Source organism: Schistocerca americana, chromosome 6 (genome assembly GCF_021461395.2).
Source record: "Schistocerca americana isolate TAMUIC-IGC-003095 chromosome 6, iqSchAmer2.1, whole genome shotgun sequence".
Classification (NCBI taxonomy): domain Eukaryota; kingdom Metazoa; phylum Arthropoda; class Insecta; order Orthoptera; family Acrididae; genus Schistocerca; species Schistocerca americana.
Window position 1 is genome coordinate 145468881 of NC_060124.1, and position 27127 is coordinate 145496007.

At 39.0% G+C, this 27127-nt stretch overlaps 2 protein-coding genes across 4 annotated transcripts in view; one reads left to right on the top strand and one right to left on the bottom strand.

The window, feature by feature from the left end:
- The window catches only part of LOC124619885 (protein CBFA2T3-like), a 73211-nt gene extending 67585 nt beyond the window's left edge, over positions 1 to 5626 (top strand). Inside the window, exons 4-5 of one of the 2 annotated variants that reach the window (XM_047146513.1) lie at positions 515 to 822; positions 5150 to 5626. In XM_047146513.1, coding sequence (XP_047002469.1) covers positions 515 to 822; positions 5150 to 5266 — 425 coding nt within the window. In that variant the 3' untranslated portion in view covers positions 5267 to 5626. The remainder of the gene's footprint in view (positions 1 to 514; positions 823 to 5149) is intronic. The other variant, XM_047146512.1, reaches the window with a different exon arrangement.
- A 13253-nt stretch (positions 5627 to 18879) lies between these two features.
- LOC124619645 overlaps positions 18880 to 27127 on the bottom strand; it is a 214271-nt gene continuing 206023 nt past the window's right edge. For both annotated transcript variants that reach the window (XM_047146173.1, XM_047146174.1), the window contains exon 9: positions 18880 to 19246. In XM_047146173.1, coding sequence (XP_047002129.1) covers positions 19224 to 19246 — 23 coding nt within the window. In that variant the 3' untranslated portion in view covers positions 18880 to 19223. The remainder of the gene's footprint in view (positions 19247 to 27127) is intronic.

A 27127-nucleotide genomic window follows, 5' to 3' on the forward strand; every position in this document is an offset into this window, starting at 1 on the left:
TAACCCACTGTGTTATCTCCATCATTGAGCTTTCATGATTGCTACAACATGTACTTAAAAGTGGGTGCTAGAAAACTACCTTAGCCAAATTCAGATCTTTGACTTGCAATGGATCACTCATCTGGATAGCCCCATCACTTCCATCTTTTCAGCATCAGTCTTTGGGCTGACTTTGATTGCATTGTGAGCTAGATGCTTAACTGTCTCCACGATCTCAGCGTCTGACTCTAACAGGGCTCCAATTTCATCACCATATGCTAAGAAGTGTTTTCTCCCAATCACATTTACACCTTTGTAATTGCTGTACAATTCTCATACAACTTCCTTGAGCACTGTATTAAATAATGTGGCCATGATTACTGTGAGAACATACAAGCATCAGTGTACCTCTTGAAAAAAATCCATGATCCGTGTACTTTCAAGTATGATGTTACTTTTGCTCAAAATGAAAGACTTTCCCTTCATTTTAGAGTGTGAAGTGCTGTGTACTAACAATGACATACCATATTTACAGAGGAGGCAGTGAATGAGGTGAAGCGTCAAGCTGTAGCAGAACTGCAACGTGCAGTGGCTCAGGCGGAGGCGAAAGCTGCTGAGCTGGTGGCAGCAGAGCGTGCCAAGGTGGAGAAGGTGCTGGCAGAGGCACGCCGCCAGGCAGTCCCTACAGACGATGATGAGCCACCGCCAGCTGGGGCGACAGCGGCAACAGCCAATGCCTGCTGGAACTGTGGACGACGTGCCAATGAGACATGCAGTGGCTGCAATACGGCACGCTACTGTGGCGCCTTTTGCCAACATAAGGACTGGGACAGTCACCACCAGGTATTGTGATTGTGTGCCAACACACACACACACACACACACACACACACACACACACACACCTGAAAAATAGCTACTCACAGAAGTCCAGTGTGTGATGTAGTTATCATACAGCAATGAAGGTTGGTTAATGCAGCACTGTTATATGCTGGAAAAAAATTAGTTCCAATTGTAGCCACAACATGCAAATCTGGTGTTGTGTGCTGTTTGTGTGATGGTGTAACATCCACACTGTCATTTGACAAGCTATGATATGAGTGAACAGTATGGCTGTTGAGAAGAGAGACCGTGCATTGTCAATGAAACTGTTTTATTTGAACGGCAGCTGTTACAGTGCTGCATAGAGAGTATTGTCAATTGAATGCTCTGAGAAGAGGTGTGATGCCATTAAATGCTTTAAAGAAGATGATAATGAAGTTCAAAAACATGAGTCAACTTTGTATGGCACCTGGAAGAGGAAGGCATCCTATACCGGTGGAAGTTTTTGGTGAGGTTGCTGCTGCTGCTGTAACTGACCATGCAGCATGTGCCCCGGATAGTGCTATTAGTTGTGCAGTGTCGCCAGAATTGTCAATTCTATGGTCAACAGTACAGAAAGGTTTGCAGTCTATTTTACACTAGTACCAATACAAGATCCAGATGGTGCAACAATTAAAACTTCGTGACCCACAGCAACATTCTGAATTTGCTCTTTGGTTTCTGGCATGGATCAAAGTTGATGACATGTGGCTAGGCAATATTCTGTGGAGTAACAAGGCACAATTTACACTACAGGGTGTAGTGAATACACAGACCTGGTGAATTTGGGGTTCTCTTAAACCACATGTTGTTAATGAAGAGCCTTTGCACTCAGTGTATGTGACTGTGTGGTGTGGATTCACAGGTACCTTTACTCCTGGTCTTCTATTCTTTAAAGAGAATACAGCCAGAGGTCTGCCAGGTGCCCTGTGGCATCTGCTTATTGTCAAGCACTCCTTGTGCAGCATGTGATTCCTGCTTTGGAGGAACACGACTGTGTGGAAACCACTGTTTTCATGCAAGCTAGGGCAACAATTCATGTTTCTCACCAGTGAAAGATCTGCTTAATGCAGTCTTTCAGGAACGTGCTATCTCCAAATGTTTTCCAGATGTACAGCCTATAAGATAACATCATCTGAATCCATGTGACTTTTTGCTTTGTGGATATCTAAAAGAACATGTTTACCATGGACATGTTCCGTCTCTACCGGATCTGAATGCTGGTATACAGGAAAACGTTGCTCAGATTGCACTGGAGATTCTGTGAGACTGTTGAGCGTCTTGTTTTTCAGATGCAGCATCTTGTCAATATCTCCAGTGCTCATATTGAGCAAACTGTGTAAGCAGTGGTTAATAATAACATCAGCATTATGCCTCCTCACTTGTTTCACCTTTTTTTGCCTATGTCCCATTCCGAAATCATTACAAATAGAATTTCTATACATCTTTCTTGCATTCACAATGCCAGATTTGCACATGGTGGCCAAAATTGGAACTAATTTTTTTCCATTGAAAACTGGTTCTGCATTAATGCATTATTATTTCTACAAATTTTGCTGCTGCTGCTGTAACTGACCATGCTGCACGTGCCCCGGGTAGTGCCCACATTGGACCTCTGTAAGTAGCTTCACTTTAATTGTAACTACATAGTACTCTGAAGTGCAGATCCCATGTTGACTGATTAAATTTCTTCATACAGTTATTTATGGGTTTGGTAAAGACCCATCTTCACAGTAAAACACATGTTAAAAACATTTGTCAACTTAATATTCTTTCCATTTCTCGCAGTTTCAGATATCTGTGTCTCAGAAAAAACTGAGAAAAGAGCATATTTTTATATAATGACTTGTCTTAGGAGTGATCCATACTGTAGTCATCAGCATTTGAATTACATACATCTATTGAGCAACATGTAGAAACCTATTTAATCCGGATCACAGTTGTTAAACGTTGTGACATGATCTCCTTGAGAATATGAAAGGCCTTGGCGAGAAGTCTTGTCCTTTTACAGGACCTCTTGATGGTACTCATAGCTCAGGGAAAATATTCATAGTTTTCTCCATCTTCATGAAGAGAATAGTTAATTCCATAGCCAATGGAGATTACTACGATGACAGTAACCAGTGCAAGATGTGAACATCTTACTTGAAGATGTCCCAGATGTGCTCCATATGTTTCAAGTTAGATAATCTTTGTGCCATGCAACAACTACATATCTTTTGACTGTTCTTCTGTTTATTTGGACACAACTTGGTTTATTTGGACACAACTTCGGAGTTTTGACATGGTATGTTGTACTGCTAAAAATCGAGGCCCCTGCTAGTACAATGTCTGCCAACATCCCAGTGATGTTGCACATCATACTACTCCATTCACTGTGGCGATGTCTCTCTCTCTCTCTCTCTCTCTCTCTCTCTCTCTCTCTCTCTCTCACTCACTCACTCGCTTGGGGATTATGGATTTTATGTTACCACGTCTCGTCCCTTTGTCAACCACATGACATAATAAAAATTTCCTCCAGGTCAAGTGCCACTTCTAACTCACCTGTAATCCAATGACAACTTCACTGCAGTTACAACTTTTATAGCCTGAACACTCTTACACATGTTGGAAGAAGATTGCAACACCTTAATTTTTTGAATACTGTAGACAACACACAATTTTCTTTTTTAATTTCAATGTGTAACTGGAATCAGAAAGAGCTTTACATCAGTCTTGACAGACTATTCCAGAACTGGCTAAAAACCATGCAAACTGCACACATCTGCTCTCCACCACATTATCTTATGTAACATTCCAATAACCATGTACATTGAAACTTCCTGCCAGGAAGTTTCATATCAGCGCACACTCCGCTGCAGAGTGAAAATCTCATTCTGGAACCATGTACATTGCTTTGAATTATTGACAAAATTACAATTACAGTTTACAGATTTGCAAAAGTTCCACATGTTGTGACTTACAGCATGTTATACATTATCTCTTGCCATTATAATATCTCTGAATATTGTACAAGGTTTGAGAGAAATTATGCAGTATTAATTTTTATAACATTGTTTTTACTAAGATACAGATCACTTCCATTACAATGGAAAGGCATTGAGGCTTGATACCATTATTATTGATGTGACTATAATGCAAAAATAAGTTCTAAAATTCACTAATTTATATAATAATATTTATAGGTGATTGAGAATTACATAAAAATCAAAATTGAAAAAAAAGTTCACTTAAAGGTAAAATATGCATACACAAGTTAAACAGTGCACACAAAGTGAGAGTAGAACTCACTACTGCAGTATCATTTATTCAAGTTGACATGGAATCAATCAAATTGGTAAGCGTAACCGCACTCTACCACATGATATACTTCTCTATCGGTGTGTCACTATCATCATAGGTTAAGTTGAGCAAACAACTAAACACACACAATTTTCAAAATGTTACAGGTTGCTGTAAAAGTTTACAAACTGTTTACAGATTGGAAACTCTTTCATAGGAAAAAAATAACATTTCCAACTGATATAAAAAATCTTTAATTATAAAGGGGACATTTTTTTACAAGTAGGGCAAGCCGAATGCTGCTAATTTTCCAGGAGGGTATCAGACTATTTGGTATCAGAAAATTATGTTTTATTTGCCCATCTGGCTAGCCGTGCAGTCTAACATGCTGCTTCCTGAGCAGGAAGGCATGCCGGTCCCTGGCACGAATCTGCCTGGCAGCTCCCCTTACTCTGCCTCAGTTACACTATGTTGGTGATTGCAGCGCAAACACTGTCTCCACATATGCATACTCCATAATTACTGTACCACGCAAACATTGGGGTTACACTCATCTGTTATGAGATGTTCCGGGGGGGAAGGGGGGGTTTCCACTGGGGGCCGAACCGTACAATAAACCTGGGTTCGGTGTGGGGCGGGTGGACTGCTGTGGCCTGTTGTGGGGCTGTGAACCACTGAGGGCTACGTTGGGACGAAGCCTCTCCGTCGTTTCTCCGATTTCAATACACAATACAATAGTATGTTTTGCTCTTTATGTGCAAAGAGCAAATTCTTTTTGGAGTTTGTTTTAGAAAGTTTCAGTAATTTATAATGGTTGTGGTAACTGTTATACTACATGCACATAGATACCATACTACAGAAATTAGTTTTTGGGTGAATTGCTGTTGTTTGGCCTTAGTAAACAAAAATGCGCACCTAATCTGAGTGTAAGATTGTGTGCATCTTTGTAATCTTTCAACAAAGAATATTACGTATTTATTCACCTTTATAGTGAACACAAAGAGAGAACATTACTTTCATGTTGATAGGTAACAGCACACACTTTGTGCAGGTGTGTTGCAAGCTGCCTCCACCTGTACCACTTTCGGTGCCAGCTGCCCCGAGCCAGCAACCCACATCTAGTCCTGCAGTTCCGCCAACGGTAACTGGTGTGTCGCCTTCTGGTGCAACTCCAGCCAAGTGACGCAGCAAGCGCCGGCCCGTGCGGAGGGCCACTGCAACTTCACAATGATGACTGATGTACACCTCATTGTCTCCAGTGCCGAGGGAAAGTATGATAAGCCTTTATCACCAGTAATGCGTGAAATACAAAGGCAACTTGAACTGATCTATACATGTAGTAGATTTTTTTTTCCTAAGGGTCATGTGACTGCCAAGATCAGATTTCGTTAGTAGGGCTCAGTTATTGGATGGAAGATACAAGTAATTTTTTTTTTTTTGGCAAGATAATTACACTAGAAATTAGTGTATGGACTGAATACATGTGGGGCAGAATGTGTATTGACATCCTCTTACTTAACACATTGCATTTCAAAACCTTGAGATATTTACATTACTTTAGTCTACCACAGATTTTTGTAATCAAATAAGAGCTTAATTGTGACAACAATGAAGTTGTACAAATTTTCTCTGTCATTTAATTATGTATCAGATACCATGTCCATTGAACCAGTATGTAAATGGAGAGATAAGAGGCCAGTTTCATAATTAGTTTACTTATGAAGGAGATTGATGCCTGTTTTTGTTTTTGGTTCATTGACAGTATACTGAAAACTGTGTTCTATGCTATGGGACAGAGACAGAGAGAGAGAGGGAGAGAGAGAGAGAGAGAGAGAGAGAGAGAGAGAGAGAGAGAGAGAGAGAGCAAAACTGAATGTTAATCTTCCTCCATTTTGAGAAAAATGCAGGTGCTTGTGCTAATTAAACATTTCTTTCCAAATTCACGATGGATGTTTCTGTGAAATTTAAAAATGTTAAATACTGTTGTGAAGTTCCTGTGTATTTAAAGTAGTTTAATGCATTGTAAAACCACATGACTCTTTGCATACTCTCCAAATTAGTGGCAGATTTATTACATGTTTTTGAAAGAGGCTTTCCTCAACTATTTGTACTGCTAAGATTTTCATTTAGCACACACACTCAGTTCAGCCCTCTAAAATACTCAATGCAGCTACTATCGCAACACAAACGCTTGGGACAGATTTTCAGAAAAAAACGGGATCTTTTAGTGGGAGAAAGCACTCCTATGTATTTACAAGTAACATCTAGACTCATGGGTATATAAAATAATAAAAAACTCAAGAAATCATACCCACATATGTATTAGTTGACGTTACCTCTCCAGTTTATTAAATGTTTAAATAACCTCCTAAATGGAACAAACAGTAAAACATTCACAAAACGTCTTACTTTGGGACTGAGTGGTGACAAATGTGAATGGAGGAAGATAACATTTGCCCGAAGATAATTAATTATTCATTTGTTGGGTCAGATTAACAACAGGTGATTTTATCCTACTGGATGGTGACCATAGCCTTCAGGTCTTTTCCAAATTCATGTAATAAAGTTTCTCATCATTCAAATTTCTGCTTTACTGCACAAACATTATTAGTGATTTAATAACAATAATCTTAACAGACATTAGCTAAGATATTTTTCTGTAACTACTTTTTAACTTCATGAACTACTTCTCCAGATCCAATTTTTTCATCTCTTGCTGCTGTAAATCTCACTCAGCTAGTTTGAAATGTCTGGAGGGAACCATGAATGCTCTTGTTTTTTTAATATTTGTATTGGAGCATCACACACTCTAAGCCCTGACGGGCACCTTGGTTAATTTTCTTTATTAGCAACAATTTTTTCTGATACCTGTCTTCCAGATTCTATATAAACTCTAGGATCTGTATTTAGTACTTTCCATCATTTTCACTTTTTATTTGAAAATCCACACATCATCAGCAAAATGAATGAAAACACGGACATTACTGGAGAACACTTGTGTGCATTTCATTAACATCCACTGCCATAATTATTTCGAAATGTGTTTTGTTTAATTAAAATGTATATTGAATTAGGCCAGTAATTTGGAAAATTTTCAAATGACTGTGTATCCAGACAAATGATGCCATAAAAGAATAAAGTATGGAAGTCATTAGCTGTACTAATCTTACCATATGTACAGTATTGATGTTTTAATTTTATAAGTTGCTCAAATTGTGGATTGTTGAATACTAACGCTATCTTGGAGATCATAGAAGCAGTAACAAAGATCGGGGTACATAAATGTAAGTTCAGGTGCAGCTCGCAACCAGTCCTTTCTGTTATGCTCTTCAATAAAATTTCTCAAACATTTCTCTGGAGATCAAAATGTTAAATAAATTTACGAGATACTGATTGGTTCTATTTACAGTAAAGAAAGTTAGAAGAATTGTATTTACCAAGTAGGAATTGCTGTAGATACAGCAGGAAGATGAAAAACTGAGAAACAAATGTCAGTCTTCCATAACAAAATTCATTATTGAGGGAGCTACACAGGAATGCGGATTATAAGTTAGGTTTGAGGGAATGGAAAGAATAATGGTGAGTTCCTCCAAATTATATGCAGAATGGCATGCAAGAGAGACAATTTAAAGTATCTGACAGCTTCTGGAAAAATAAAAGGGTGGCTACTGCAATGAAACCTTTCATTCTGGATGGAAATGGAGTGTGAGGAATGGTTCAATGTAGATAAAAAGCAGAACAACAGTGCAGATAAAAAGGAATGATTGGAAATGTCTAGCAGAAAAGAAAAGGCAGAAAGGAGGGATAAGTAAAAGATTGTGAAGAAATATGCAACTCACGTGGCTGTGCTATATGTAGTACATGAAATAAATAAGTGAAACATAGGTTGCGGAATAGGGGTGTAACTGCAACAAAAAATAACTTAACAGTTGGTATATTGACAGGCTCTGAGTGTATTTAGCCTGCACTTCCGTAACTGTGACTGATATACATGTCAGTTTGTATTTGTAAGAATTTTTGTGATGGTTATGGAAAATTAAGAATAATGGAAGCTGCCAAAGCCTGCCTACACATTTTTAGTCTCAAAGTGTCTTCAGATATGGAACTTATTCCAGACAAGATCATACAGGAAAGCCATTCTAAGAATGGCATATTTAGATTTCCTGAACAGATGTTGAAGGAACTGCATTAAATAGACCCCTAACAAAATAATATTCCCTATTGTGTATTACTTTTAAGACATTCATATATTTATAAAAACAGACTTTATCCCAGGAGCCCAAGGTCTCACATTTATGTCAGCAATATCAGTGGAAGTAATGTACTTGACTACCAGAGGGAATTGACAAATTTCAGATATGTCAAATAACTTAATTTTTGGTGACTAACAATTCCTTTCTTGAATCACGTAATAACTGTGCATCTGTGGTATCTGGTACTACCTGAAATTTTGTAAAAGATACAGTACTGTGAATGTAACAAATGTTTAATTAGTATAATATCATGGCAAATTAATAGTTTATTATAAAAAAGTGTAGTCAGTTTGAGGCTTTATCACCCTTACTCTAGAGTTGAATACATGCTGTGATACAAGTAAGCAATGATGTTTCTATATGTATGTACTGTACATACAAGTTGCAAAGTCTTTTGTCAGAATCTGGCTTCATCACAAGACACGTTGGTTCCAGTCCTCCTTAATTTTCTATGCATTCCTTAAAACTCACAGCAAATCCCTTTTGATGAATGCCTCAATCATGGCTGCTGTGACATGACTCACTATTCACCACCACCTTATACTCAGCCATTGCACATCTTGCATTCAGCCCTAAATGGGGTGCAACAGTGCAATAGCCAGGAGCTATGTGCAAGACATCTCAGAGCCATAATTGTTGCTGTCTGAAAAAGGCCTTTCAACAGGATACTGTATCCACAACATTCTGACACTTCTATGGCACGACACAACTACAGAGCAGTGGCATGGTATTATTCAGGATCTGTCGCAACTGATGCTGATATGGATGAACATGGCATAGTCTACTGTCCTGGTCCTATGTTATGTACATCTAAAAACTTACTTTATGTGTACAGAAATTCATCATTTCATTATTTTTGTGATATTAGAATCAGTTGTTTATATCTATGATACAATCCACCTTCTGAATGACGAATGTGCTCTTAAAATGAAATTACAATGAAATCCAGACCATTAGCTGCTTACAGGCATTGATAAATATCAATGGGGACAGTTTAAAATGTGTGCCCCGACGGGGACTCGAACCTGGGATCTCCTGCTTACATGGCAGACTCTCTATCTGACTGAGCCATTGAGGACACAGAGGATAGTGCTCTACAGGGACTTATCTCTGGCTCGCTCCCCATGAGACCCACATTTCCAACTTTCTGTCCACACACCGCAGCAGTCAATCTAGCAATTCCCGTAAGAGTTTGAGCAATGTGAGTGCGTTCACACTGAAGAAGATCTTTCACACCTGGTAGGAACTACCAGCTTGCTTTGGTTTTTTTATTATTATTATTATTATTATTATTTTTTTTTTTTGAGAGCATGGTCCAGTAAAGCATTCAGATTTTTAATGATAAATCAAAATACGCCAACCTATCAGTGCCACAGAAGTTATAAATGAGAATAAACATGTTACAAATTTTCATTTTGGAAACAAATGAAGTATTCTGCTGAATTTTAGACTGACATCCACCAAATATATTTGTGGAATCCAAACACACATTACCATGTTCTGCAGTTTTTATGTTTAATTTTAAAGTAGTATTTCGCTCTATCACGAGTGTGGTAAAATACTGTTAAAATCAATGGAAAAAGATAAGTCGTGTGTACCCGAGACAAGCTATACCTTCTTCTTATAAACTCAGCACATACATGGGTTTCAAGTATACAGATTGGAATTTGTTCCAGGAAGCAGATGATTGATTGTTTTAATTTATATTAATGACTTGAATCACATATTTACTCTGTTCCACACCTTTTCTTTTACAGACTACCTGACTTCATTTCCTTTTCCATTTTAGCTTTTTTCTTTGCCTCCCCGCCCCCCTCCCCTCCCCTCCCCCCTTGCTTGTTTTATCTGAAGTGCATTATTTCATATATTTGTTGACTAAAGTTCTCCTCCACTGGTTGTATCATGCTTCACTATTTTACAATTTTAGACTACCATAATACACTATAGTTGTTATTCCATGCCCCAGATCAGAAAAGAAGTGCAATTAACCTTGTAACTGCTGATATTTCCCCCAGCATGTTGTATGTTTTGTTCTCTCTCTCTACACCTACCTACCTATGTATATAATCTATCTATCTATCTATCCATCCATCCATCCATCATCCATGTGCCGTGCCCCCCCCCCCCCTACAATCTGCAATGTCACCCTTCCTGTGACCCTCTCACTTACCACAGATATGTGTAATGTCATCAAGTTTCAGTGCTGCTGGATGGGTGTTAAATGAAGAGACTGCTGTACTTTTACTTTTGGATTCAGCATCTTTCACTCTTCTTTCCTTTATTTACATGTTCATTATATTCTTAGCTTTCAATGTTTTGCTGACAGCACATGTGGAGAGAAATGACATGTCACAAACTATTCTTTAAGGTAGTCTGAGAAGCTTTACAAACCAACCAGAATGTTTCAATATCTGAAGTTAAAGTCCATCAAGGTTTTATTGCAAATGACCTATATTTACTTTCAACGTCATAATCAGTTTTTGTATGGGACAGATAATACTTAAGTTACATTGATTTGTTCCATCATTCCACTGCAGTCAGTGTCAACCACGCAAACAGCAAGAGGAACTGTTTAGACTCTAAATTAATGGACATTTTTAGTAAAAGTTTAAGAACTAAATCACAGTCAATGTTGGTCTGAGAACATTTCTCCACACAAGCGACTTAGCATTTGGCAATATCTGAGAGAAAGGCAAAATAATGAATGATTTCATATAGTGGAGTTTCACACAAATTGATTATGCTTCTATGCACATGCAAGACTGAGAAACGATGTCAGCTTTCCCCATCATAAAACATATTGTTTTTGTTTCATTATGAAACAAAACTGGATATGTACTAAAAAGGCCTGAAGAAGATAATTGTTGTGGATTAATAATTATGTTTAAAATATGAAAATCATACACTATATTTATTTATTTATATATTTATTTATTTATATGTATCTTTCCTGTGGATTTACTTCTCTTGTACTGGGGATGCTGCTGTTTAACCATTTACAGTGGATAAAGAAAACAAATTTCCATTGTTTTTAAAAACCAACAAACTGTTGAAATCAATATGGATTCTACAAATTATTACTGTAATTCAGTGGCCATGAAAATTAAATATAAGATATAAAAGTGGACATAACAAATTATTGTAGGCATTGTTTTTTATTTTGTTCATGTGCTTCTGATCATTTTGTACAAAACCTGAAATGGATGTATAGATGGTGGTGTATGAGTTACCATTTGTATATTTTGTTATAGTTGTTAATATTAATCTCTTAACATACCAGTACTCTGCAAGTGAAACACACATTTCTTGGTATTTGTCAAAAACAGATACTGATTTCAGAACTTTGTATGTGCAACCTTAATGATCATGTAAAAATACCAAAGAAACTACTTATTGCACTTATTTGCACAACTTAAGTGACACAATTTGTATGTGTACCATGCTCCTTTATGATGCTTCTGCCCCCTTCCACTTCAGTAGGTGGTACCAAAACTGTTAATCCAGTACTGAGTTTCAACTGAAGTGAGCATGTGTTGGTAACATCTGTTGTTCTGACATTACTATTGTCACATTTTGATGGTGTTCCACAAATAATAAATTAATGTTTTATCACCACATTTATTGGATGAATATACTGTATTATAAGCTATTTAATAATGCTGTTGATTGAATTTCCAACAATTAGATACATTTTTAATATTGCTGTTCATGTTTAAGTATCACGGTTCTAATAAATTATTGCACTGTCCTTTCACCAATGAAATGTGTTTAAAACCTACAAAACAAATGAATGTGGTCTTTTAATTCACCAGTAATGAAATTAATGGTTACATTTTACTTTAAGCAATAAGTGTATTGTCCAAATACACTATGTTTTCAATAAAGTCTGATATTACAAAATGGAAAAAAAGTCTGCCAGTTGGCATTATTATATATATGCAGCTGTTTCTTGTCTGGTACGCAGTCTAATGAAATAATTGCCTAGAAAATAAATTCAGTAAACCATGTAGACAACAGTTATGAAGCTATTGTTATGTGTCATGTTCCAACTGCACTGATGGAAAAAAAAAATGTAAGGTAGCTTTTATTTTCATTTCCCATATTTTGGAGAAAAATATTGATGAACTTGGTGGTCAATACATTAAATTCAGCTTTCAGTAAAAACCATTGTACAATCCAAAATAAACAACTACTATTTGCTTTCACTTTCATGATCGTGCCGGTTCAACTGTTTTACTTACTGACCTCTTGGCATGCTGCTGGCGCAGTTGGCAACAAAATCAAGATGAAGGGTCCCGACTTACGTTGGACTGTAGTTATACTTTCTGATATGTTCCACACCCACGAGAATCATCTAATTTTTTGGGTCTATGGAACAAAAACTGAATCTAATCTAATCTAGTCTAAAAGACTTCCAATATTAACCATATTTTCCAAGGTGACTATAAGTTGGAAAAACGTAAGTAACATTTTTTTCATGATATACAACAAATGAGCTCCAGGATATACAAATCAACCCCCTTGCAACTGAAGCAAACAAGCAAACCTTCTACAGTCACTTTTGAACTGCTGATGAAATTGATGAAACTGCAAGGTGTAACACAAATAACAATGCACTTCAGCAATCATAACTGCATTTTATCACATCTTTTTAGTTGTCATCTTCATTATTTCTGCAACATGCTCCATTTTTTTAATGAGTGTTAGGACTAGAACAAGAAAATTCGAAAGGTTCTGGTGAAGCTGAAGCAATTAAAAGATCAAACCTCACTTTCTATGCTATCTGTGGTATTGGCTGCTGGACAATATGTCACTCAAAAATGAGAAGCTACACTCCACACACCTGGCTGAAAATGACTTACAAGTTTGTGGTGGCTCTCCATTGGTAATGCCGGAATCCTGTATGGTATTTGGCCACCCTTAGCCTTGATGACAGCTTCCACTCTCGCAGGCATTCATTCTATCAGGTGCTGGAAGGTTTCTTGGCGAATGGCAGCCCATTCTTCATGGAATGCTGCACTGAGGGGAGGTATCGATGTCAGTCAGTGAGGCCTGGCATGAAGTTGACATTCCAAAACATCCCAGAGGTGTTCTATAGGATTCAGGTCAGGACTCTGTGCAGGCCAGTCCATTGCAGGGATGTTATTGTCATGTAAGCACTCCACTACAGGCCGTGCATTTTGAACAGGAGCTCGATCGTGTTGAAAGATGCAATCACCATCCCCAAATTCTCTTCGACAGTGGGAAGCAAGAAGGTGCTTAAAACATCAATGTAGGCCTGTGCTGTGATAGTGCCATGCAAAACAATGTGTGTAAGCCCCCTTCATGAAACACATGATCACACCATAACACCACCACCTCCGAACTTTACTATTGGCACTACTCACGCTGACAGATGATGTTCACCGGGCATTCACCATACCGTGACCCTGCCATTGGATCACACATTGTGTACCGTGATTCGTCACTCCACACAATGTTTTTCCACTGTTCAATCGTCCAATGTTTCCTCTCCTTACACCAAGTGAGCCATTGTTTGACATTTAATGCCGTGATATGTGGCTTATGAGCAGCTAAGTTTTCTCACCTCCCACCTAACTGTCATAGTATTTGCAGTGGATCCTGATGCAGTTTGGAATTCCTATGTGATGGTCTGTCAGTCAACAGACTAGGTCAATGTGTACATTTTTGTGCTGTATGAGTCCCTTCATGTTTCCACTTCTCTATCACATTTGAAACAGTGGACCTAGCTATGTTTAGGAATGTGGAAATCTTGCGTACAGAAGTATAACACAAGTGACACCCAATCACTTGACCATGTTCGAAGTCCGTTGAGTTCCGTGGAGTGCCCCATTCTGCTCTCTCACGATATCTAATGACCACTGGGGTCGCTGATATGGAGTACCTGGCAGTAGGTGGCAGTACAATGCACCTAAAATGAAAAATGTATGTTTTTGTGGGTGTCCGGATACTTTTGATCACATAGTGTATGATATCTTAATAATGGCAACAATTTTGTAGAAGTGGCAGGTATGTTCATGCATATTGCATCAGTTTGATGTAGCATAATAATCCTACCACCAAATGGAGGCATTCAGTTTATCAAGGAATCCATTTCACATGTCATTCCTGGAAAAATTCTTAAAATAAACATTTATGTTGCATCGGAGGGTACCTTCTGAATGACAATGATGACCATCCAATGAATCTTAAATCAAACTGCACAAAAAATTCATTTTACCAAAATGAGGTCACTTTGACCTGCAGAGGAGACTGGTGACCTTTATCACAGATTAAACTGTAGAAATAAGTGTCGTCATCACACACCAGTTTATTAAAATTCGTGACCAGTCTCAGCTTTGCAGTCATCATTAGGCTCAAAGATTACAGCAATGACATGTAGGTCTACACATGTCTACATGTCAGTGCTATGCTCACTGGATCTAATAAAGGTTAAAAATCTGAAACTGATTATGAACTTCATTAAACTAATATGTGACCAAGACATTGATTTCTACAGTTAAATGAATTTTCCTTACTTAGCTATGCTCTAAGTGAGTTTCTAAATAGTTATTTATACTTCAAACAAATCAAGTCTTCAGCTCCTAATTACAAGTGGCTCCTTTAACATCCATACATGCAGGTTTTTTTTTTTTTTTTTTTCTCTCCAGGAAACTATTTGAAATATTGATTTATTCCTGAGTACAGCAGAAGGCTTCAAACTTCACAGTTACTGCCATATCACCTGAATTATTTCAGACAATCGTGGCAGCTGCCTTACCCCTTTCCAACAGGTACGGGGTGCTTCCTAGTGGTGATGACATCGTTTCCGAGCCACCACAGGATGCCTCGCCTGTTGGGCCAGTGGCCGATTCTCCGGCAAGGTCCCGACAGTCACAGAGGGCGGGCCTATTAGTTATAGGGAGCTCCAACGTTAGGCGGGTTATGGAGCCCCTCAGGAAAATAGCGGGTAGGTCGGGGAAGAATGCCAGTGTGCACTCGGTGTGCTTGCCGGGGGGTCTCGTCCGTAATGTGGAGGAGGCCCTTCCGGCAGCTATTGAACGCACTGGGTGTGACCGGCTGCAGATAGTAGCACATGTCGGAACGAATGACGCCTGCTGCTTGGGTTCTGAGGCCATCCTTGGTTCCTTCCGGCGGCTGGCTGATTTGGTGAAGACAACCAGCATCGCACGCGGAGTGCAAGCTGAGCTTAATATCTGCAGCATAGTGCCCAGAGTCGATCGCGGTCCTCTGGTTTGGAGCCGTGTGGAGGGTCTAAACCAGAGGCTCAGACGACTCTGCGACTATAATGGTTGCAAATTCATCGACCTCCGTTATTGGGTGGAGAACTGTAGGGCCCCCCTAGACAGGTCAGGCGTGCACTACACACCGGAAGCAGCTACTAGGGTAGCAGAGTACGTGTGGCGTGCACACGGGGGTTTTTTAGGTTAGAGGGACCCCCCCTTGGGCGAAACGATAAAATACCTGACGGCTTACCAGAGAGGACATTATCATCGTTGATAAAGAACGTCCGTCCTCAGAGACCAAAAACAGGAAAAGTCAACGTAATATTGGTAAACTGCAGGAGTATCCAGGGCAAGGTTCCTGAATTAGTATCTCTTATTGAAGGAAATAGTGCGCATATAGTATTAGGAACGGAAAGTTGGTTAAAACCGGAAGTGAACAGTAACGAAATCCTAGACACAGAATGGAATATATACCGCAAGGATAGGATAAACGCCAATGGTGGAGGAGTATTTATAGCAGTAAAGAATTCAATAATATCCAGTGAAGTTATTAGCGAATGCGAATGTGAAATAATCTGGGTTAAGTTAAGTATCAAAGGTGGGTCAGATATGATAGTCGGATGCTTCTATAGACCACCTGCATCAGCAACCGTAGTAGTTGAGCGCCTCAGAGAGAACCTGCAGAACGTCGTGAAGAAGTTTCGTGATCATACTATTGTAATAGGGGGAGACTTCAATCTACCAGGTATAGAGTGGGATAGTCACACAATCAGAACTGGAGCCAGGGACAGAGACTCTTGTGACATTATCCTGACTGCCTTGTCCGAGAATTACTTCGAGCAGATAGTTAGAGAACCAACTCGTGAAGCTAACGTTTTAGACCTCATAGCAACAAATAGACCGGAACTTTTCGACTCCGTGAATGTAGAAGAGGGTATCAGTGATCATAAGTCAGTGGTTGCATCAATGACTACAAGTGTAATAAGAAATGCCAAGAAAGGAAGGAAAATATATTTGCTTAACAAGAGTGATAGGGCACAAATCGCAGAATATCTGAGTGACCACCATCAAACGTTCATTTCTGAGGAAGAGGATGTGGAACAAAAATGGAAAAAATTCAGAAACATCGTCCAGTACGCCTTAGATAAGTTCGTACCGACTAAGGTCCAAAGCGAGGGGAAAGATCCACCGTGGTATAACAATCATGTACGAAAGGTACTACGGAAACAAAGAAAGCTTCATCATAGGTTTAAGAGTAGTCGAATCATAGCTGATAAGGAAAAGCTGAACGAAGCGAAAAAGAGCGTAAAGAGAGCAATGAGAGAAGCATTCAACGAATTCGAACATAAAACATTGGCAAACAATCTAAACAAGAACCCTAAAAAGTTTTGGTCATATGTAAAATCGGTAAGCGGATCTAAATCCCCTATTCAGTCACTCGTTGACCACGATGGCACCGAAACAGAGGACGACCGAAGAAAGGCAGAAATACTGAATTCAGTGTTCCGAAACTGTTTCACTGCGGAAAATCGTAACACAGTCCCTGACTTCAGCCGTCGCACGGACGCCAAAATGGAAAATATTGAAATAAACGATATCGGAATTGAAAAACAACTGCTATCACTTAGTAGCGGAAAAGCATCCGGACCAGACGAGATACCCTTAAGATTCTACAGTGATTATGCTAAAGAACTTGCCCCCTTTCTATCAGCAATTTATCGTAGATCGCTGGAAGAACGTAAAGTACCTAGCGACTGGAAGAAAGCGCAGGTCGTTCCCATTTTCAAGAAGGGTCATAAATCAGATGCGAATAATTATAGGCCTATTTCGCTTACGTCAATCTGTTGTAGAATAATGGAACATGTTTTGTGTTCTCGTATTATGACGTTCTTAGATAATACAAATCTCCTTCATCATAACCAACATGGATTCCGCAAACAGAGATCATGTGAAACTCAGCTCGCCCTATTTGCCCAAGAAATTCACAGTGCCGTAGACACTGGCGAGCAGATTGATGCCGTGTTCCTGGACTTCAGGAAGGCATTTGATACGGTTCCGCACTTACGTTTAGTGAAAAAAATACGAGCTTACGGAATATCGGACCAGGTTTGTGATTGGATTCAGGATTTCCTAGAAGAAAGAACACAACATGTCATTCTTAACGGTTCAAAATCTGCAGATGTAGAGGTAATTTCGGGAGTACCGCAGGGAAGCGTGATAGGACCTTTATTGTTTACAATATACATAAATGACTTAGTTGACAACATCGGTAGCTCCGTGAGGCTATTTGCAGATGACACGGTTGTCTACAAGAAAGTAGCAACATCAGAAGACTCGTACGTACTCCAGGAGGACCTGCAGAGGATTAATGCATGGTGCGACAGCTGGCAGCTTTCCCTAAACGTAGATAAATGTAATATAATGCGCATACATAGGGGCAGAAATCCATTCCAGTACGATTATGCCATAGGTGGTAAATCATTGGAAGCGGTAACGACCGTAAAATACTTAGGAGTTACTATCCGGAGCGATCTGAAGTGGAATGATCACATAAAACAAATAGTGGGAAAAGCAGGCGCCAGGTTGAGATTCATAGGAAGAATTCTAAGAAAATGTGACTCATCGACGAAAGAAGTAGCTTACAAAACGCTTGTTCGTCCGATTCTTGAGTATTGCTCATCAGTATGGGACCCTTACCAGGTTGGATTAATAGAAGAGATAGACATGATCCAGCGAAAAGCAGCGCGATTCGTCATGGGGACATTTAGTCAGCGCGAGAGCGTTACGGAGATGCTGAACAAGCTCCAGTGGCGGACACTTCAAGAAAGGCGTTACGCAATACGGAGAGGTTTATTATCGAAATTACGAGAGAGCACATTCCGGGAAGAGATGGGCAACATATTACTACCGCCCACATATATCTCGCGTAATGATCACAACGAAAAGATCCGAGAAATTAGAGCAAATACGGAGACTTACAAGCAGTCGTTCTTCCCACGCACAATTCGTGAATGGAACAGGGAAGGGGGGATCAGATAGTGGTACAATAAGTACCCTCCGCCACACACCGTAAGGTGGCTCGCGGAGTATAGATGTAGATGTAGATGTAGAAATCTCACTTTGAAAAACAAATTGTATTTCATGAGTATTCTAGTGTAAAATGTTAATTACAGTCAGAGCCTACCTTTCCGATACTGCACAGGGTTTTCTTCATTTAATTAAATAATTATGTCAGTGTAATAATGAAAACAAATTAGATAAGACAAAAAATATTTAATTTTACATCTTATCAAATAATCCACAACAAGAAGAAGAAAATGCTCTGTAGCAATAAGAAGATAGTCACATAAAAACCCCAATTTCTTGTCGTTGCTAAGCTGAGCACTTCCTGAAGGTACATGATTTTTTTCTCAAAGGTCAACAGAGCTTCTGTAACAAGGTTATAAAAATCTAAGCATTTAAAGTATTTATATTCTATGAATAACAAAAAGGAACATGTGTGCTCTATTATTATTTCATCATGATCTTCTCCTCCTCCTCCTCCTCCTGCTCCTGCTTCTGCTTCTGCTTCTTCTTCTTCTTCTTCTTCTTCTTCTTCTTCTTCATGAAAAGCTCAGGCTTTCAACTGCAGTAGAAGAGGGAAAATTAAATAACATGCAATAAATCTTCAACTTGTGACAGTTTAGTACAAATTAAATATGAATATTATTAAAAGAACTGAAGCAACAAAATTAATAATATCAGTAACAATTTGTTTCTTATTCTTCACACAGGATGGTGTAAAACATTACACAACAGAAATTTTTCTTGAACTGTGAATTTACTGCTTTATTTTAATCATAAGTTATGACAAAAATATAAATTGCGAACAGATCATACACAGAAACTTAGTGGAAGGTGAGTAGATGACGGCAGAAAATATGATGCTGGAACATTGCACATTACTGATGAGCATAAAGCATGCTAACTGAAGAAGAACCCTTCATTCAACAACGGATGTCAAATGGTAGACAATTTGTGAATGTAAGGGTGAACAACATAACTAGGATACTCCAAAGACTTTGTGTGAGGTTCTACATATCAAAATGAAATTTCCAGAAAATGGTGTTACACATAAGAGCAGCTTGCTGAAATCATCTCACTCCTTTGTCTTTCTTCAAGGCTACTTACTGCTGGGTCATACTTCCATGAAATTACTAGTTACAAATAATGGACATGATGGTGTACTTCAGCTATGTACTGAAAAAAATGGAGAGTTTGTGTCATAGTAATATATGTCACTGTTCTCCCATTTTGAAGAACTGGAGCTTTTAGTGCAATTGTTAAAACAATTCACAACATTTTATTTTTTGCTACATAAAATGGGCTTATTTGAACAAATAAAATGTTATGGATGATTTTAACAAGTGCACTAAACACTTCAGTTTTTGACCACTGTTATTTTTGGACGGATTTTCGGACTTACGTAATACAAGACAAACAGTTGGAGAATATAACAATACTGAGTAGACAAATACCTACATAAACATTTGAAACATTTTTAAAGCAGTACAAATTATTTACTGTCAGGTTAAATAGTCAACATGACTTCCACAAATAATGATGCTCATCTGTATGAGTATGTACAGTAAAAAGAACAGATTGAGGTATTTCTGCCTATTATGGCCACAGGCCCCCCCAAGAACCATGGACCTTGCCATTGGTGGGGAGGCTTGTGTGCCTCAGCAATACAGATAGCCGTACCGTAGGTGCAACCACAATGGAGGGGTATCTGTTGAGAGGCCAGACAAATGTGTGGTTCCTGAAGAGCAGCAGCAGCCTTTTCAGTAGTTGCAGGGGCAACAGTCTGGGTGATTGACTGATCTGGCCTGGTAACACTAACCAAAACGGCCTTGCTGTGCTGGTACTGTGAACGGCTGAAGGCAAGGGGAAACTACAGCCTTAATTTTTCCCGAGGGCATGCAGCTTTACTGTATGGTTAACTGATGATGGCGTCCTCTTGGGTAAAATATTCCGGAGGTAAAATAGTCCACCATTCGGATCTCCAGGCGGGGACTACTCAGGAGGACGTCGTTATCAGGAGAAAGAAAACTGGCGTTCTACGGATTGGAGAGTGGAATGTCAGATCCCTTAATCGAGCAGGTAGGTTAGAAATTTAAAAAGGGAAATGGATAGGTTAAAGTTAGATATAGTAGGAATTAGTGAAGTTCACTGGCAGGTGGAACAAGACTTTTGGTCAGGCGAATACAGGGTTATAAATACAAAATCAAATAGGGGTAATGCAGGAGTCTGTTTAACAATGAATAAAAAAATAGGAGTGTGGGTAAGCTACTACAAAAAGCTTAGTGAACACATTATTGTGGCCAAGATAGACACGAAGCCCACGCCTACTACAGTAGTACAAGTTTATATGCCAACTAGCTCTGCAGATGACGAAGAAATTGAAGAAATGTATGATGAAATAAAAGAAATTATTCAGATAGTGAAGGGAGACGAAAATTTAATAGTCATGGGTGACTGGAATTCGGTAGTAAGAAAAGGGAGAGAAGAAAACGTAGTAGGTGAATATGGATTGGGGCTAAGAAATGAAAGAGGAAGCCACCTGATAGAATTTTGCACAGAGCACAACTTAATCATAGCTAACACTTGGTTCAAGAATCATAAAAGAAGGTTGTATACATGGAAGAAGCCTGGAGATACTGACAAGTTTCAGATAGATTATGTAATGGTAAGACAGAGATTTAGGAACCAGGTCTTAAATTGTAAGACATTTCCAGGGGCAGATGTGGACTCTGACCACAATCTATTGGTTATGAACTGTAGATTAAAACTGAAGAAACTGCAAAAAGGTGGGAATTTAAGGAGATGGGACCTGGATAAACTGACTAAACCAGAGGTTGTACAGAGTTTCAGGGAGAGATTAAGGGAACAATTGACAGGAATGGGGGAAAGAAATACAGTAAGGAAGAATGGGTAGCTTTGAGAGATGAAGTAGTGAAGGCAGCGGAGGATCTAGTAGGTAAAAATATGAGGGCTAGTAGAAACCCTTGGGTAACAGAAGAAATATTGAATTTAATTCATGAAAGGACAAAATATAAAAATGCAGTAAATGAAGCAGGCCAAAAGTAATGCAAACGTCTCAAAAATGAGATCGACAGGAAGTGCAAAATGGCTAAGCCGGGATGACTAGAGGACAAATGTAAGGATGTAGAGGCTTCTCAAACTAGGGGTAAGATAGATACTGCCTACAGGAAAATTAGAGAGACCTTTGGAGAGAAGAGAACCACTTGTTTGAATATCAAGAGCTCAGATGGAAACCCAGTTCTAAGCAAAGAAGGGAAAGCAGAAAGGTGGAAGGATAGTATATAGATGGTCTATACAAGGGCAGTGTACTTGAGGACAATATTATGGAAATGGAAGAGGATGTAGATGAAGATGAAATGGGAGATACAATACTGTGTGAAGAGTTTGACAGAGCACTGAAAGACCTGAGTCGAAACAAGGCCCCGGGAGTAGACAACATTCCATTAGAACTACTGACAGCCTTGGGAGAGCCAGTCCTGAAAAAACTCTACCATCTGGTGAGCAAGATGTATGTGACAGGCGAAATACCCCCAGACTTCAAGAAGAATATAATAATTCCAATCCCAAAAAAAGCAGGTGCTGACAGATGTGAAAATTACCGAACAATCAGTTTAATAAGTCACGGATGCAAAATACTAACGTGAATTCTTTACAGATGAATGGAAAAACTGGTAGAAGCCGACCTCGGGGAAGATCAGTTTGGATTCCGTAGAAATACTGGAACACGTGAGGCAATACTGACCCTACAACTTATCTTAGAAGCTAGATTAAGGAAAGGGAAACCTACGTTTCCAGCATTTGTAGACTTAGAGAAAGCTTTTGACAATGTTGACTGGAATACTCTCTTTCAAATTCTGAAGTTGGCAGGGGTAAAACACAGGGAGCGAAAGGCTATTTACAATTTGTACAGAAACCAGATGGCAGTTATAAGAGTCGAGGGACATGAAAGGGAAGAAGTGGTTGGGAAGGGAGTGAGACAGGGTTGTAGCCTCTTCCCGATGTTATTCAATCTGTATATCGAGCACGCAGTGAAGGAAACAAAAGAAAAATTCGGAGTAGGTATTAAAATCCATGGAGAAGAAATAAAAACTTTGCGGTTCGCCGATGATATTGTAATTCTGTCAGAGACAGCAAAGGACTTTGAAGAGCAGTTGAACGGAATGAACAGTGTGTTGAAAGGAGGACATAAGATGAACATCAACAAAAGCAAAATGAGGATAATGGAATGTAGTCGAATTAAGTTGGGTGATGCTGAGGGAATTAGATTAGGAAATGAGACACTTGAAGTAGTAAAGGAGTTTTGCTATCTGGGGAGCAAAATAACTGATGATGGTTGAAGTAGAGAGGATATAAAATGTAGACTGGCAATGGCAAGGAAAGCGTTTCTGAAGAAGAGAAATTTGTTAACATCGAGTATAGATTTAAGTGTCAGGAAATCATTTCTGAAAGTATTTGTATGGAGTGTAGCCATGTATGGAAGTGAAACATGGACGATAAATAGTTTGGACAAGAAGGGACTAGAAGCTTTCAAAATGTGGTGCTACAGAAGAATGCTGAAGATTAGATGGGTAGATCATATAATTAATGAGGAGGTATTGAATAGGATTGGGGAGAAGAGAAGTTTGTGGGACAACTTGACTAGAAGAAGGGATCGGTTGGTAGGACATGTTCTGAGGCATCAAGGGATCACCAGTTTAGCATTGGAGGGCAGCGTGGAGGGTAAAAATCGTAGAGGGATACCAAGAGATGAATACACTAAGCAGATTCAGAAGGGTGTAGGTTGCAGTAGGTTCTTGGAGATGAAGCAGCTTGCACAGGATAGAGTAGCATGGAGAGCTGTATCAAACCAGTCTCAGGACTGAAGACCACAACAACAACAATGGCCGAAGGTTCTGCATTGCATCTCTAAATGTGGTCTGGGGTCTTGGGCCAAGTTCTCCATTTAATAATAATAATAATATTAATAATAACAATAATAATAATGAAACTGGAAGAAGATTAAGAGGTCCATAAGTTATCAACCAATCTGTTTGCTTCTAATTCAGTATCTGCATTGATGCTGAAGTAAATTGTGCAAGCAGCCATGCTGAAAGTACATACTATGATGTTTAATTAGGGTTAAATTGTCAAGAACTGCTGGCAAAATGCCTGAAGATATTGGTGTAAAAATAAAACATAGACCAATGATGAAGTCACCTGTGATTCCACATCATTCATTTACAGTCTGTCGTTGCTGAAATTAAATGTACAAGTTCAGTAAGGATTCTTTACCATCCAGTAAAACATTATACATAAATTTACACTCTGTTTCATCTGTAAACAATGCCGTGTTCACAAGAAAGATCAGTTGTCTCACAGACTCAACATAAATATACAAAACAAGGGCAACTGCTGGAAATTATCTCCATGTAACTGCTGATTAAGATTGATATGGAAAGGAATGAAATGAGATGAGATGAGATGAGATGAGATGTAATGCTGGTGCAATATTCAAAGCACATCTGATCAACTGATTCCTGCTCCAGTTGCAATATTTAATGAATTGAAAATAAATAAATAAAATAAAAACACTTTCAGTGTGTAGCATGACAGATTATTCCCATCGTAACAGATAATAGGGTTTCCTCCTGTTCCATTAATGAATGAAGCGCAGGAAGAATTTGCTTAAACACATCTGTGCATTCTGTAATTAGTCTAATCTTGTCCTTGCTATCCCAATGGGAATGATAGGTAGAGGGTTTTAATATATTTCTAGATTCTCCACTTGAAGTTGATTCTTGAAACTTACTACATAAGCTTTCATGGGGCAGTTTGTGTCTATCTTCCGATCTTTTAGCATCTCCGTAATGCTCTCATATGGGTCAGAGAAACCTGTGACCATTTGTGCTGCCCTTATTTGTATACATTCAATATATCCTGCTAGTCTAATTTATACTGATCCCACACACTTCAGCAATATTCAAGGATGTTTTGAATGAGTGTTTTGTAAGCTGAACTGATTGCATTTCCATAGAATTCTGCCAATGAACCAAAGTCTGCCACCTGCCTTACCTACAACTGAGCCCATGTAATGCTTCCAATGTTCTGTTGGATATCCCTACAAGCTGTTACAACCAAAGTATTTTTATGAGTTGACTGATTCCAACTGTGACTCATTGATACTATGTCTTATCATTTAGTAAAGTGTAAAATTTTACATTTCTGTACATTTAAGATGAGATGCCAGTATTTATACCACTTGGAAATCCTATCAAGGTATGACTGAATATTTGTGCAGCTATTTTCCAACGTTATTTCATTACAGATAACAGAACAGCTTCATCTGGAAAAATGTGAGTTTACTACTAACACTGTCTGCAAGGTCATTAATACACAACATGAACAACAAGGGTCCCAACATTCTTCCCAGGACACACTCAAAATTCCTTCTACACCTTTCAATGACTCTCCATTCGAGATAACATGCTGTGTCTTCCCTGTCACAAAATCCTCAGTCCAATCACAAACTTCATTTTATACCCTATACAAGTGTATTTTCGATGATAAGTTGGGTGTGGTAACAAGTCAAATGCTTTTTGGAAGTCAAGAAGTGCTGCATCTACCTGACTGCCCTGATCCATGGCTTTCAATAAGTCATGTAAGAAAAGTGTGAGCTGGGTTTTATAAGACTGATGTATTTGGAATCCATGCTGGTTGGCACACAGAAGGTTATTCTGTTAGAGATACCTCATTACATTTGAGCTCAGAATATGTTACAAGATTCTAAAACAAATGGATATCAGAGATATTGGATAATAGTATTGTGGATCATTCCTGCCTCTCTTTTATACAGGTATGACTTTCTTCCAACTACTGGCCATAGCTTTTTCCTGAAGATTTTTATGGTATAATATATTAAGAAAGAGGTTTACTCAACTGTAAATTCAGGGTAGAGTGTGATAGGGATTCAGTGGGTCCTGGAGCTTTGTTTATATCTAACAATTTCAGATGTTTGTCAATGCCAATGACACTAATATTTATTTCACTCATCTTTGAAGAGGTATGAGAATTAAATTGGGCCAATACTTTTGGATTTATACAGTCCTGTGTTGCACATTAGTGTCTGCCCACTTAACTTAGCTGCCACTAACAGCCTTTACATGTGGTCAAAATGTATTTGGGTTTTCTAAAGGATACTTTGATGACAATCTGCTGTGATAGTTATCAAAGGCTTCATGCATTGCTCTCTTGACAGCCAAAGTTTTATAATTCTACATTTTTCACCCTTTAGTCCTGTGCTTTGTTTTACATCAATTATGTAGTAGTTGCTGTTTCTTTACAGTGACTGTATACCATTATACCATTCCTCCTCCCCCCCCCCCCCCAAAAAAAAAAAAAAAAAAAAAAAATCACGACCTGTTCTGTTTAAACTTGAGCCATAGTTCTCATACATGCTACTGATGTCCTCATTGAGATATGAAACTACTGCCTCTTTATCTGCTTTGTTGAACAAAGTCTCTTTTTTGCAAGCAGATCAAATACCATGTCAAGTCACACTAATGTGATCAACTTTAAAAAGCCAGAATAACCATCTTTTGCAGTGCAGATTGCGGCAAGACATGTACAAAGAGAAACAGTGAGATTCTGAAAGGTACTGACAGTGACGTGCAATCATGCTGACTCCAGTGCCATGGCCAGCTGCACTAAGGTTCTTGGTTTAAGATCCACAATGTGAATAGCCTGATCGAGGTGGTCCACAGATTCTCAACTGGGTTTAGATTGGGGAGTTTGGTGGCCAGGGGAATATGGTAAACTCATCCTGCTGCTCTTCAAACCACACACCTACACTGTGAGCTATGTGCTGCTGGTAGATGCCACCATGCCATGGAAAAACAAACTGAAGGTACGGGTGGATATGGTAACTAAGAACAGATCCATCTGCCCAGCTCCATCTGTTTATGCTCCATCAGACAGATGGAGTTCAGTATTTCTATCAGCTCCATCTGTTTATGCTCCATATGTCTGATGGAGCATAAAATGTGATGCATCTGAAAAGGCCACCTGTCGACACTCACTGGACATCCACATGTGGTATTGGCTTGCAAATTCCACACATTGTCACCGATTAACAGCAGTCACCACGGATCACAGAACAAGGGGCTTGCTGCAGAGACCTGTACGAAGCAATGTTCAATGAACGGTCATTGAGGATACACTGTTTCATCTGGGTGGTCACTTGTTCAACAGTTGGACACCTATTTGCCTGAACACATCATTCACTCCAGACAACTATGGTTCATGGTTCACCCCAGTTGCCTCGGTGCTGGTTTTTGATAGTGCCATTTTGCCATCCACAGTATGCTTTAATATCAGTGGCATACAAACAGTTAAACTCAGCCTTGGCCCAAAACCTAATGGTCCTGTACTTTTGAATGTCAGATAA